Source organism: Mercenaria mercenaria, chromosome 11 (assembly GCF_021730395.1).
Source record: "Mercenaria mercenaria strain notata chromosome 11, MADL_Memer_1, whole genome shotgun sequence".
Classification (NCBI taxonomy): Eukaryota; Metazoa; Mollusca; class Bivalvia; order Venerida; family Veneridae; genus Mercenaria; species Mercenaria mercenaria.
Genome location: NC_069371.1, coordinates 67,300,692 through 67,316,387, shown reverse-complemented (window position 1 = coordinate 67,316,387; position 15,696 = coordinate 67,300,692). Strand labels below are relative to the sequence as shown.

General features: G+C 32.4%; 1 protein-coding gene and 1 long non-coding RNA gene across 2 annotated transcripts in view; both read left to right on the top strand.

Moving 5' to 3' along the window:
- LOC128546634 (uncharacterized) overlaps positions 1 to 15,696 on the top strand; it is a 31,813-nt gene that overhangs the window by 4,184 nt on the left and 11,933 nt on the right. The window contains exon 2 of the mRNA XM_053517635.1: positions 15,217 to 15,467. Within this exon, the coding sequence (XP_053373610.1) occupies positions 15,217 to 15,467 (251 nt within the window). The remainder of the gene's footprint in view (positions 1 to 15,216; positions 15,468 to 15,696) is intronic.
- On the top strand, positions 10,484 to 14,678 carry LOC128546635 (uncharacterized). Its single transcript, XR_008366119.1, has 4 exons — positions 10,484 to 11,084; positions 11,338 to 11,413; positions 12,734 to 12,808; positions 13,304 to 14,678. It is a non-coding gene; the product is annotated as an uncharacterized LOC128546635 (long non-coding RNA).

The following is a 15,696-nucleotide window of genomic DNA, read 5'->3' as shown; positions in this document are numbered from 1 at the left end:
TCGAAATATCAAGATAATTGCTGAAAGTATCGACATAGCTGTCTTGCTAAGTGATGGCAACTGTGGGCTCTAACACACACAAAAAAAATCGAGATACTAATTTAAATTATTGCATTGATATAGACTATTGAGATAAACTTCGCTTTATCAAGATAACTTCTTAAAAGTATTGCGCTGGCTACTTATTAGACTAGTTCCTAGGCTATGATATATCTTTTTACATTTTTATGATTGAATGTAGTGAACTGAGCCAGTCTATATCCTATGTCCAGTATCATAATTTAATATGATAATTGAAACACCATTCCTCTGTGTAATTCTCTAAAATGTACTTGATTTTGTCCGTATGAAATCGAATTATACAAAAAAAGGGAATAATGTAGAAATATATTTATTACCAGTCTAGTGGCTAGTGTAGCTACCTATCATCTTATGTTAGAAATGTGCCACCATACTCAACAGTTATTATTTTTTTTAGTTAACCCATGCCATTTAGTTTTAAAGGGGAACAACTTTTTCAGAATATTTCAAGGATCCATCGTACGGGACAGCATTGCATTACATGTAATGTAGACTGTCGGTAAAGATGTTGTTTGTTTATCAAATATTTCTTTGTTTGATAAACTAGTTACTCCTAAACCTTAAAGACCAACCAAAAGCTAATAATCACATGAACGTAGTTTTAGGCGTTTACCGCGTTAACTTGTTTTTAAAACATTATGTGCTAGCTTTTTTACATTTGTTATTCAGTCAAATTGTTTTACTGTGTTCCGTTTGGACCATCATTTTTTTTATTACTTAGCCACATACCTCGAAATCACGACACTACGATGAGATGATAATAACAGTCGAAATCACTAATTTGAAAACTCAAAACTACGATAGTGAAAGTCGATAACTTTTCTCGTTTTCACTATCGTGGTTTCATGTTTCCATCATCGTGCTTTCGACTTTCGTTATCGTAGTTTCGATTTTCAACATCTTAATTTCGATTTTCAAGTCGAAACAACGATGTTGAAATTCGAAACTACAATGATAAATGTTGAAAGTTCGATTGTGAAAGTTGAAACCACGCTGATGAAAACACTTAAGATGGTTGCTACCTACACATACAACCAAACTTAGGCCAATTAAAGTGTTCTGGCAGACTGCAAATAGTTGTATATCTTCTCAGATTCTTCAAAAACAGAATCATATAAATACAACACTTATATCAAATTCCTGTTCTTGATTCTGCTATCAGTAGGAAAGTAGAAAATGATTAACATAATTATGTTAAAAATCTTAATACTTAATACTTTTTCTTTTCAATTTAAAATTCTTATCGGTTGTATTAATTATATGTGAATATTATTGAATTTATTGTAGTTGTCTGATTTCCCGTACAGATTAAATAACATATATGCTAAAACACCAGAGAAAGGTATCATTTCTGGGATATCTAGATGTCTTCATACAGTTCACTCATTAATGATATCATGACTTAACTTGATATTTCATGTTCATTTTTTGATATCACGAATGATTTGTATATCTATATCGTAACATGCAACTAAAGATGTCCTTGAAATGGAAAATTAAAGCTATTTACATTCTGATACTTTAAACCTGTTTTCTGTGTGCTGATAGCTTCTATGATATAAATTAGATTATTTAGTTCTTCATGTAAAAGAATGAAGTTTAGATAGCATAAGAAAAAAAAACACTGAGAAAACTATATAATAGAATATATCAACTAATATTTTGGCATCGCAAATTGTTAATTGATATCTAAATCGCTTAAACTAGCTACCAACTGATATCTTGGGAAACGATTTAATAATATAATGTTAATAGGACAAATACGGGAAAAAAGAAGTAGCTAAGAGTTGACAAAATCAAAACGATTTCAAGATAGTTATCAATGTTTTCTTGGTATCATTAGATATTTTACATGTCAAAATAAATGAGAGATGTGAAAGCACACAAGTCAAATATCGTACTTAGAGAAATCCGAAATTCTTTTTGTGAATGTCGCTACTATTTCGTTTGTATGATAGAGCTATAGCATACATATCACAACCAATATGTAATGTTTAAGGCACAGAGACATCATTTCATAATCAATTTTTTTAAAACGGAGGATAGCATGCATAAAAATATTATGACTACAGTGTAACTTCCGAAAACCGAACGACCTCCGGACCAGCCTAAAAGTTCGGTTTTTAGAAGTTTCCGGAATTCAGAAGTTTGAAAGTTTGTAGGCAAAGTGGACGTGGTGCACAAGAGTTATGTTTTCTTACACGTAGGATGAAGGAGATTTATATTCTTTTTAATTTTACAATTTCATATTTATTTATTAATGAATTAGATAATTAATTAATTATTTACAAACATTAAAGATAATAAATACATAAATAACAAATATAAAAAGAAACAACAGAACTTTAATACATTAGCATTTACGCAAACATTTTCCACTTAAATTTTACCATCTTTTGACCCGAATTCGTCAACATTAAATTTTTATTAATGTTGATAATGCATAGTTAAATCGATGTAACCAAATCATTTAAAACATCCATCATTGTTTTCGTTCAAACATTAAGAAAGCTTTTAACACATAAGATATTTAATTCATCACGTTTTCAGAAACTGAATACAAATGAAAATAATCGCTAATTACTTCCTTACTTTTGCATCAAATGATCATTGTGATTATATAACGTGTCAAAATAAAAGCGCACCGCTAATAAATAAACAAAACAACATGTTGACAGCGTTTCTGGATTATCAGGTGACACTTTTAATGAAGCAAATATTTTGCTGTTCGGTAAAAAGAATATAAATCTCCTTCATCCTACGTGTAAGAAAACATAACTCTTGTGCACCACGTCCACTTTGCCTACAAACTTTCAAACTTCTAAATTCCGGAAACTTCCAAAAACCGAACTTTTAGGCTGGTCCGGAGGTCGTTCGGTTTTCGGAAGTTACACTGTATTTGGTTTATGAGGGGGTATGCTTAAAAAGTGCCATACTGAAGTTATTATTTATTTAAATTAGAACTTGACCTGATCATTTATTGCTAATACGGTGTACAATTCATTTTGACATTTAATACCCATTATTATACTTGAATAAGAGAAACAATATAAAGGGAGATAACTCTTCTTTACTCAAAACAGCTGAAAAGTAAGGTAAAAATTGTATTTTCTCAATTTTCCAAAATAAAGACACATCAAGAAATGTTTATTGTTTTATATCTCTTTTATCTTATTTTGTAAGTTTAGAACTTGTCATGGTTACAAATCTAATTACTTGTTACCATGGTAACAGATTGACTTTTTATGCATTGTTCTTTTTAAAAAGGATCCATTATTTCTCCTCAAATGCTTGTAAATGACCTTGTCAAATCAGTGGAAAACAAACAGCAGGTTGACCTGATACTATAAGATTTTCAGCAAAGCATTTGATAACGTGAGCCATGAGACAAGTGTCAGCTGGACTTGGACATGAAATTCAATTCTTCCAAGTGTCAAGTTATCTGCGTCAAAAGAAGGAAATATCCTATTCCCTCATAATAACTGCATAATACATTACTAGAATATGTCGCCTCAACAGAATACCTTGTCGTGGATATCTCAAACGATCTATCGTGGGACGCCAATATAAATAGGTCAACCAAAAAGACAAATCAAACTCCATGGCATATCAGACCCTCGTCAGACCACAGCTGGAGTATAGTTCCGAAGTCTTGTCTCCATACACACAAACCAAAATAGACCGAAACAGAAGCGGTCCGAAGACGGGCAGCACGTTGGGCTATGTCTGACTTTGGCCGCAACTCCACTGTCACTGACATGCTATACAGTCTAAAATTGCACAGGCTACATCTCCGACGCCTTTTCACCCGACTCTCTCTAATGTATAAAATCTAAAATCAACTGGTTGCATTCCCCATGGAAGATTATCTCATCCCCTTAACAAGGCAATAACGCCATTATCATCAGCTGTCTTACAGGGTAATCTCTGTCACCACTGACAACCTCGAATATTCCCTTTTCCCAGGACTATAGTCCTGTGGAATAATCGTCCACCTGATATTCCCTACCTTCCAACCCTTGAGTAGTTTAATGCCGCTGTTTGCAACATTGAACACACTTCACAATAACCTTGTTCTTCATCCCTGTTTTTTTTTATAATCACTAACAAATGTTTCGTTCCCTTTTATTTGTCTCGATTTTCTTTTATTTTCTAAGAACAGTGTCTTTTTGGGTTTGACGCGCACGGAAGTGTCTACGACCCTGTAAATGGTTGGTCAGTATCGGGAGATAGATAGTGTCGGAAAATAGTTTGTATGAACGGTTAGAACAGGACCTGACAAAAAATATGAAAGGAGTTCATGTGACTTTAGCCCAAATTCGCTCAAAACACAAATCCAAGGGTACAAGATCTTACATAACAATTTTAACTTTCCAAAAGAGACATAATTAAACAATCCAAGGCCTTTGCGCTGTGTAGTGTTATAAAATGAAAAATAAGACAGGAAAGGTTTACAATATTAGTAACAAAGTACGAAATATATTTTTTTTTTCTGTCTATTATACATTGTAACTCAATAATTTACTATGAACTATCTTACAAACATACATAAACAATATGAGATTGAAACACATCACTTAAACACTTGACCCAGCTTGTGGTGTAAAAGAGCAAACTTATGTACGTTACCATTTACTTCCTGTTGCAATTCACGTTTAAAATAAGTGGTTGAAACTAGATGACTTGCTGTAAATACATACTGCATTGTCTTCATTTTATTCAAGTGCGCAAGAAGTCACTCTGTAATTTTATTGTACTCAGGATCTGACTCATGAAAATTAGGGAAAAGTTCATATAGTTATCTTTTTATATAGCAGTTTCACTCATTTGATGATCATCAATTGAGATCAGATTAAGTTTCATATACATGCTTTCTGAAAACTTTGTTTTATGCTGAAAGGCTTATCTAACTGGATACCTGGATACCTGGCCTTGTTGTTAGTGACATACATTGAATCCCACCAGGATTGTATTAATTCTTTAATCTATTATTTAGGATTTCAGTAATTAATGATGTGTAAAAGATAAAACGAAAATGTTTATTCCCATCCCAAAGCGCAAGTATTTCAATTCATTTTTAAGTATATTTAATTGTTCAAATTTCTTCTTTTTAGAATACCACACTTGTCTTCCTTGTACTATTTGTCATTCTTACAGACAATTAGTCCATACGGACTTTTGATATAGGGATAGGACACCAGCACTTGAGATGCATTGTGTTTAAAAGCCGTCTTTTAATAATACCACACTTGTCTTCCTTGTTGTACTATTTGTCATAGTTAAAGACAATTAGTCCATACGGACTTTTGAAATAGGGACAGGACACCAGCACTTGAGATGCATTGTGTTTAAACGCCGTTACTTCCAGTTAATGATCACGAATTTTTCGAAAGAAGAAATCCAAATTTAGTGGATTTTTCTCGATCATTTAAAGTCAACTGAGATGATTGTTTTCCCTTGAACGGAACAAGGAACTTCTAAATCACGTATTGGCTCTTGAGGCATCGCATGTTGTACAATATTTTAATATCTTTTTTCCTGATATAAAGATGCAGAAGAATTTACGGAAGTAAACTAGTTAAATACTTATTAAAAGTCTAATGTGTAATTGTTGCAGACACCACTTGATTATTTATAATATCATTTACTTTTGTTTAAACTGTTACGCCCCGAAATATATTTTTATAACACCGATCATTTCGTTTTTCAATCATTTGAAACTATCTTAGCGATGTCTGTATCTTGATGGCCAATGGAATGCCTAATGGCCAAACATTTGGAATGTGAAATGTTTTCTACAGGCAACAAGTTATCTATATGTACAATGTATATATGAAGAGATTTTACATACTTTGTTATTTTACTCTGACATCATTCTGTGATAGCATATTGCATCAATAATAAATCACACGTTATCCTTATTTTAGACCATTAGTATACTTCTTACTATCGTGGCTGAAACCGACTTCTTACCAATCAACCAAGCTTTCAAGGACATCTGCCAAAGTACTGTGTTAAGAGGCGGTAGGGTATGGCATTTCAAAAGCGCTGCCTTTCTAATTTAGTACAGTTTTCCAGATTTATTGCATACAAAACATAAATAAGGACTTCCTTTTGTTTGTTAATCAATTATGAAGCAACAAAGAAAGAAAACATCATGATGATCCTGTATCGCTCACCTGAGTATATTGAACCACATGTTTCAAACTGATGCTAAAATATTAGAAAGTAGATCAGTAGGTCACATTTATGGTCAATGAAAGACAGTTTAAAGACTGGTGTGCAAAACTGTACACAAGCAAACGTTTACGCATGGACACACGGACGACGTAGACCTACTGACCTAGTTTTTGACCGCAGTTGACCCAGTTTCGAATTTGACCTAGATATCGTCAAGATAGATATTCAGACCAACTTTCATACAGATCCCATGAAAAATATCGCCTCTAGAGAGGTCACAAGGTTTTTCTATTATTTGATCCACTGACCTAGTTTTTAAAGGCAGGTGACCTCGTTTTGAACTTAAACTAGATGTCATTAAAGTGAACATTCTGACCAACTTTCATAAAGATCTATTGAAGAGTATGGATTCTAGAGAGGTCACAAGGTTTTTCTATTTTTAGGCTTATTGACCTAGTTTATGATCGCACGCGACCCAGTTGCAAAAGAAATGACTTACGCATGACGTCACAAGATGTTTTACGTACATTTACACCAAGCTCTTCAAATAAAGCAAGAGTTTTGTCCCTTTATATGGCTATTTTTAGAGTAAAAATGTTCGGAAAAAATACCGTAATTGTTCAAAATTTACTACGAGCGCACCTTAGAACAATTTTCTTTCATGTATCACTCTCCGTGTTTTTGTAATCCTCAACACATATCCAAAAACTAAAATTGTTCTCCCCTGCGCTCGTATCATACTTTGCTGATAAAGGGCATGAAAACATCTAAAAATGTACAAAATCTGTGTTGATGACATGAAACTAGACCATGGATCATGACTTTTAACGCAAAACTAATACATTATTTCTTCATAAAATGCAAGATTAAGCCTTTTTTTTCTCTCAAATAATCCATATCGTTGAGATGTATTTTTACTTTCATTTTCTTCGAAATTTGGGGTTAATATTGTGCCTTATGATACATGTTCCTTTACACTGATGCATGAATTTTAATTAACTGAACCGAGAATAATAATTTACACAAACACTTAGAAAAACATTTTTCTAACTAGAAAAATCTCACTGAAGTGAATCCTAGACTTAAACTTAATAAAATGTGCATGCCTTAAATTTGGCATAAATCAAGAATAAGTATATCATACAGTGTATTGTGTGTATTGTAAACCTTTCCAAGAATCGATCCATGTAAATTTTGTGATGTCATCATGAACGTTTCACAATGGCGTCATTCAGTGCTATTGTCTGTGTGATAAAAGTAGAGACAACCATATTCAAGGAAATTTGTTAAGATTACAGAATCCGTTTAGAAAAAAAAAGTTATGCAACATCGAAACTGGACTCTGTAATAAAATTCAGTCTGGAAAGAAAAGAAACTGATGTAAAAATGTGTCCGTCAATATGGGAGGAACTTAATTCTGATATCAGGTCAATGACTTTTGTTTTATGACTGTGACCTTGACCTCTGAGTTAGGGATAAGGGTGTTGCATTACACCCTATGGGAAACATTTGTACCAAATAATATTACAAAGTTATTGAAAGCAAAAAACCTTTGAATTCCATCTGTGACATTGAACATGAAATAGGTTCTGTTTAATTAAAATGACAAGTCGTCTGATTATGGTAATATTGTTATCCCTTGATGGACGGCAGAGCTCTCGACCGGGCACGAAACCGATCCTGTTCATGCCATGTTAGCATTTGACTGCCAAGTGTGATCTTGACCATTTAAAGTTAGGAGTTTGAAAGATGTACATGACACATTGTCTTATTATTGAGTAATTTGTGCCAAGTAATATTGAAATCCCATGATGAATGAAATATGGACAAGACGGACGGACCTGAAAAAGAAATGACGGTCGAAAAAAGCTCAATCATATAGTCAGTCTGATCAGTCTGCGAGTAATAACATCTTCAGTCTGCTAACTATATTACTGTTGAGAAAAATTAAAATATCAGGTTCATGTCATAAAATTTGAGGGCAAAAAATGACCACACAATTAAGTGGCAGGGGCCAGTTTCGTATGTTGGTTAATGTATTTTAAAGGCAAATATATTCAAATGGATTTTTTGTTGTTCGTAGAACATATTTGGGCCAGGGAGAGTATATTTGAAAATTCCACAAATATGCGCTGATACCAGTGCGGAGAAAAAGTGATAATAAATTCTTTTTTGACAAATTCCAGGGAAGTGTTGGGCGAACATATTGTATATTCTTAGCACTTCATCGTGTGACATTTTAAGCGTGATAAATCCGTTGTTTCTATGATGATGATGATGAAAACGAGTAAAACACCGGTTCAGGGCACCTTGCCCTACCGGTACCGTATTATTTACAAATGACTGACCTAAAACAGATGTATATCGTATAAGTTCTTTCTTCTGCGGGCTTAATATACAGTATATTTTTTTTTTCAAAAAATGAGGTGGTATTAAATTTCTGCGTACCTTACTTCTGTGGTGTCTGTCTTCTCACGTTGATGGGATCTATTTCTGCGGTTCTGTATTCACCGATTGTTTCATTAATTTTAAACCGGATTATAATGGCGGCTTGTATTTTCTGCGAATTTCAAATATGCAGTCTTATTGTCTTGTGCAGAAAATGCAGAAGATTAATTTCTCAAGCGCCTAGAGAATTGTTGCAGGTTATTTTATACATGTACATACGATCATGCAAAACAGACACGAAAAAGGTACTTATACGATAAAAATTTGAGCTAAATCTGGATGGATGGATGAATGACAGTTTCCATTCCGTTTAAGTTCAAAACAGACACGAAAAAGGTACTTATACGATAAAAATTTGAGCTAAATCTGGATGGATGGATGAATGACAGTTTCAATTCCGTTTAAGTTCCGTTACCTCATGTACGATTTTAGACCCGGCCGTTTGGAAAATGGATGCAAGCATATATTTATTTTACACAAGAATTACTTGTATGAAGGAATCCTTAGTTCTGTAAACACCATTAACAACAAGTTGAATATAAATGCCTTTAAAGCATATCTACCTGTTTCATTCTAAATATGTACCCGGGTCAAATACCAAATTGGACCCTGCCTCTTGATTTTGCAATTAATAAAATTGAGAGTTTTTCTAGCTTCTGAACTTTTGTATATCTTTTTGCAAATTAAACCAGTCTGAGATGTTATGTTTTCAATAGCATGAAAAAATGTCTGTATAAGAGCGTCTAAACTTGCCTATCCTCACGCGCAAAATGAGCCAAAATTTACAATTTGTCTCTATTTAATTGACGTGTCAAAACATGTTCCCGACTTTCATGTTAATCTTATATAGACTCGAACAGATAAAAAGGAAAGGTGGGTCCATGTTTTGACAGGTCAAATAAATTGTACAATAAAACACTGTTAATGGTGGTAGAGTTAAACAGACATGTCTCAATATTGGATTTTTTTATGATTGTTTTTTCGCACTGGTTTTCGAAAAAAGAAATAATTTGAGCTTTGATGGTTGATTTTAGATATCTCAGGAAATTTGGACAGGTCTGTCTTTTGGGAACAATGTCCAAGCATTCATTCATTTTTCACAACATTTACTAATTCGTGGGAATCCCCTTTTCAAAAAGCATCATAGATAATCAGTTGAATACAAAATCTTATAACAAATATCTAGCTCTTGAATTCAAGTAACAATACAAGTAACAATACAAAATCGGCCATTTCTACTTACGAAACCTGATTTTTATGTACATGTTTTTCATGTCAGCTCGAAAATAACAGAATGATTAATTTTCCTCATGAAAGGAAAGCTTTTTCTCTCTTCGGTCAGAACTGTCAATACCTGATGGGTTGGGAAATATATGAAACTGTTCGCTGCATAACACTTTGAGGTAGTTTGGCTTCAAACATGTTCCACATTAACTGTGGGTAATCAAATGCCGATTATGTCTTTTCAGAGCATTTCAGACAAGACTGATAAACCTTACAATCATTTCCCTAGGGAATATCTCCAGAACTGACTGGCTTTTGACTCCTGTGCAACTACATAATATTGTTTATAAAATTAAAGTTTTAATATCTTTGTTTATTTTCAGTCTAGTGTCTAGTTAATGGCTTAAAGTATTTACTTTGCTCTGCTTTATTTTCATTGACAATACAATGATACATGTATATGATTTATAGCACACTTGTTACAGTTCCACTTTAAATACCAACGTTGGATATCATATGTTCCGGTAGTTACTATCTTGATTTGAATTGTTTCAGTAAAAGAAATATTATAAGGAACAAACATCCAATTAGGATTAGCCAGGTATAATACAAGAAATAATGAAACGAAATAAGTACTTAAAAAGTAATAAGAAATCATTTTTATTAAGGATAAAATTCGAAATGATGATAGATTATATACATTGTACACTGTCAGTGTTGATTTAGGACGATCCATCGGAATGTTTATTTACACACGGATATGAACATTATACCATGGGAAATCGTAGCACATAATATTTAGACTCAAGTCGGAAACATTATCCTGAAACGATTATTTTTCGTGTTAAACCTTGTGCTTCCACAGATAATAACCAGTATGTTTATTTACAAGATTCTTATCATTACTTCAAACCAACGGACACTAGCTTATGTACCCAAAATGTAAACAAAATAAGAAAATCAACTGAAATTTATTTTGTAAATTAGGGCGCCAATATAAATTGAATTGATCAGAAAGTGCTTACTACAATAAACGCACTGGAAAGCTATTTCGGATAAAATACATCGGTTTTAGCGGACATTATTTATGCAGAATTACAGGAAATCGTTATTTGTTCTGGTCGTTTCTGAGTATGGATATTTTTCGGAAGGTTTGTATCCCTTCATGTATATGTAATTAGATACTTTTTCTAGTAAATTTAGAAGAAAAGTTTGTTTTCCGTAAAATATTTTAAAATGAAGTATATATCACTTAGTTATTTAAATGTTCATTATTTATTTGTACTGATCTGTTGTTCAAAAAGTGGGACTAATAATTATTAGCTTTCATTTAGTAAAAATTCAGTGTTTGGACGCTGTATTTGTTACTTTGTGATTTGTGAAAGGTGTACTGTTCAATTTCAGAGTTCGCATGCTAGTTCCCACATACTGGATTCAGATTCATTGGTAATGGAGGCATTGTGTACTATGCAATACAAAGGTAAGAAATTACAACTAGTGATCGTTTGATGCAAATAAGAATTGTACTTGTATAACAATTTCAAATAAAGAAATAAAGAAAATATGGAGAAAAAAATGAATTAAAATATTTTGTACCATAGCTTCATTTATTTTCGGATCTACAAAAAAATTCTAGTGGCTAAATTTACTAATTAACTAGATATATTAACAGTGTATGTAAAGGTCATACCAGAGAAAACAATATTGCCTTGTTACATGTAGCTATATACAACATTTACAAACCGATTTTATCACTGTTATTAGAAGTTAACATAAAGTTATAAAATCAAATATATATTGTGTTTTATCAATAGTAAAAGTTGCGGTGTATGGTTTTTAATCTAATTCAAAGTACTGTTAAATCAATGTATGCATTAACTTGGCAATATTATGTTTACATAGACTATAAGAGCGGTTGTTGATATTTTCAAATTTGGTTGCGTTATCTATTATGCCTTATCTGAAATGTTAACACAATATAATGTATTATGAATGTACAAATAATTTGAGATTATAGAAAAATCTTTTAAATGTAAAAATGAAAACAAGAAATATATGTATAACATAGTGTTTCTGTCAATCTGCAAATTTCATTTTAAAAATCTAAGACAAACATCCGATAAGAAGTATGTCTTTATTTTGGAAACAAAAAATACATCATAAACTCTTGGTGTTTTCTAACATCTTTCTAAATTTTTCACATACTTCAGAGTGTTATAAAATACTAAAATAAAATGGATGTATTTTATTTTCGCGTTTGCGCAGAAATTCATTGAAGAATATCTCAATTTACATTCTTTTCAAACAATAGACATATTTTAGTAAAGAACTTGGCGTCTAATGAAATCATCAAGCATACTTCCTGAAATATGGAAGAAAAAAAGATGGCGTAGTTTGATAATATTGAAATCTTGATATATGTGTTTTGTTTAGAAATACGATATAATTGAAACATACACATGCGGCAGCTTCATATGTATTTGGTGCAGTTCAATACAGTTGCCGATAACACAAGAGTCAATAAACTGCTGGAGCATGTAATACAAGAGTTGTAAAAATGATTACTCAACTGAATTTATTCATCTCAGATTTAAATGTATAGTCCAGTTTTTCTATTACAAGATCTAAAAAACATACATGGTACAAACATATAGCTGCTGTCTTCAAAACCAATTTATTCCAGAATTTTATACAAAAGTCAAAGGATATTTCCTGTATTGAACACGAAGCTATACGTGTATTTTTAATAATATATTGATGTGAGTATTCTGTTCTAATTGTGTTATAATCATTGTTGCAGAAAACTACATTCATGTGTCAACATTTGCTGTTATTAACAGGGATATACACAGATCATTGTGGATTATAAATAAAAGTAAGTAAAATGTCTTCCTCTTTTATATTACAGATTCTGTTGATTCACGTTTGTCCAATAATAACTTGAAATTCACAAATTTTATTCAGGTGTATAATAAATGATTAAAAATGGTGTTTAGTCATTTTATTCAAAACGTTCATACTTCTGTAATAACATGTTAAAGCTGGTTTTGAACAATAAACTGCTCCGAAAATTTCTTTCACAATTTATACAATAAATGTTTGCATTTATAGAATGAAAGTGTGATAGGTGAGAGAAAATCATGCAGTCATATATTAAGAAACCAGGAATTCTCAAGCGTATAAATTGTCTTTATGAATATATATAAGGGCTAAGGTATGTATTTTGGAAGTTAATACCCATGAATTCATCAGGGTCTATACATCAAAATAGCCGTATTATTCTTACCAACCGCGCATGATGAAACTGTGTTAAAGTAACTACTTTTCTTTTAAAAAATCATATTTAATATTATGTTTTTATTACTTTCAGGTTGGATCTTTAAAAGCGACCACGTTACCTAACTGGAATAGTGTTTTCAAGTAGATGTATTTTCGTATTACTTTGAATATTACAAATATATGGACATTTGTTTTCGTAATGTGAAATGATAACGTTTCTCGAAAATGTCAGGACAGAAACATTCATTAATTACATTCTAACCATATCAAGTTGTGTAAGATATGCAAACAGTGACAAAAAAAAACATGATGGAATATATTGAAAATCTTGTAATCTTTCACAATTTGTAATTATTTCTATGATGACTAATGGCAATACACGCAAACAACATGTATTTTGTCTGTTTTCAGAAAGTTAAATGCAAACGGACTTTTATTCTATTTCACACAGTATCAGTTACCTTGGACATTCAGTTTTCTGATACTTATCAGAATTTTACCCGTTATCTTCGCTTCCCTGTACATTTTTATTCTTTATTCAATGACATATACATGTATGATTACATAACACAGTGCTTAACACAGTGTTTGAATTCTGATAGCAACAGCAATACTCATCTTTTCATCAGATTTCAGAATGTCTAGAATTTTGAGTGCAATGTAATCACTCATTTTATTTATCTGATTTAAGATAGATTCATACAATATCATCATAAGTCGCTTGTAACGGCTTATCGGAATTCGGATAGCAACATTGACACACATTATTTATTTCCTCTGTTTATAGTTATATCATTCAGATTGTAAAGTCAATGCTGTTTTTTCTACTGCCTGCTCTCAAATGGTGTTTATCTGAATTTTGAGAGCAAACGCAGCGCACAGTTTCTCTACTGTTCGGTTCCAGATCGTTTTACGCTATGGCTTAGGCGAAGTCGGATAACAACGATAATACATACACAAGATCTATTTCATTTATTCCTGATGAGATGCAAAACTTATAGTTATTTCAATTCAAATAGCAAAGCCAATGCTAGGTTTTTTGAACTGCATAATTGCTTATGTGAATTTGGATAGCAAAAACGAAACACAATTTTTATTCTGTCCAACTTTAGATAGTCAATATTGTATGGACTTGTCTGAATTCGGATAATAATACAAACTCACAATTTGGTCAAGTGTATTTACTTGTTCGTTCAATGATCAGGTACAAGGTTTCTTTCGTAAATTATCGTATTTGGTAAAGTGTATATTAGCTTAGGACAGTGTAGCATAATGAATATTGGATTTAATCTGACAATATTTTGTATTTGTATATTAATATAAAATGAATTGAAGTTAATCAAAGTCTGCCTTTTATCTGTTTTCGGATAGAGCAGTTTTCTTATACATATTTAGATATGTGGTTTCCTGTTCCCTGCTCGAGGTGTCTTGTATTATATTCATGATCATTAAAGTTATGAAACATTTACTTGTTCTTTTTGTGACTTTCTGATAAGTTCTCGATAAATCAAGCATTTTGACAGTTTGGAAACTGTCAAATACAATTGGAACGTGTTATTTTCCGATTGTGGTTACGGGTGCACCACTTTAAGGCTTTGTTATTCATACGACAGTAATATAATTTGTCTATAATTGTGTATCCATCGGACATACTAGACCGCCTCAGTAGCCTAGAGGCAGGGCACCCGCTTCGAGTGCAGGAGGTTGTGTGTTCTCTGCCTGACCGCGTCATACCAAACACATGAAAGATGGTACTTGTAGCTTTCTCTGTTAGCGCTCAGTAAGTTCTAGGACTGGTCAGCCCGGTGTCAGTATAATTTAACTTGGTAGGATTTCATGTCACGTGTTTACGACGTAATATTTCAGTGCGACAGCACTATTACATTGCACTCACTTCTACAAATGTACACATTCGTTTATATGACTGAATAATTGTCGTAAAAGACGCTAAAGCCGAACACACACCATGTAACATACTAATGGTTTTGAATTATTATATTCAAGAAGTTGCAAAAATACCTGAGCGGGAATCCAGAAACAATATCACAGAGTATTCAACCATATGACTTAAAATACTGGCCAAGCAATTTGAACAAGAGGACATTCACTCGCCAATTAAGCCGATGTACAACTAAATTCTTCTCAGCCATTCCAAGGTTGTCGGAAAATGAATCTTGCAATCGGCATTCGTTGTGTAGACCTCGAAAAGCGAAAAAGAGAAAGGAAGTTTCTCCTCAGAATATATTAGAATATAGGTAACAATACATTTCTACGTACAGTAAGTTACGTACAAATTCATTTTTGGTTATCATTTAGGCTAAGCAGTGCTTGCGCTCCAAGTTCAAGCCTCATTTGACTGGAAGTCTGTTCCTTCGCTTCAACACATTTTTAGAACACTGCGATCACCTGTATCAATTATCACATAAAGCAAAATATTTATAAGTAAGATGTCTGAGTAACTTGAAATACTTTCAAATCAAGTTC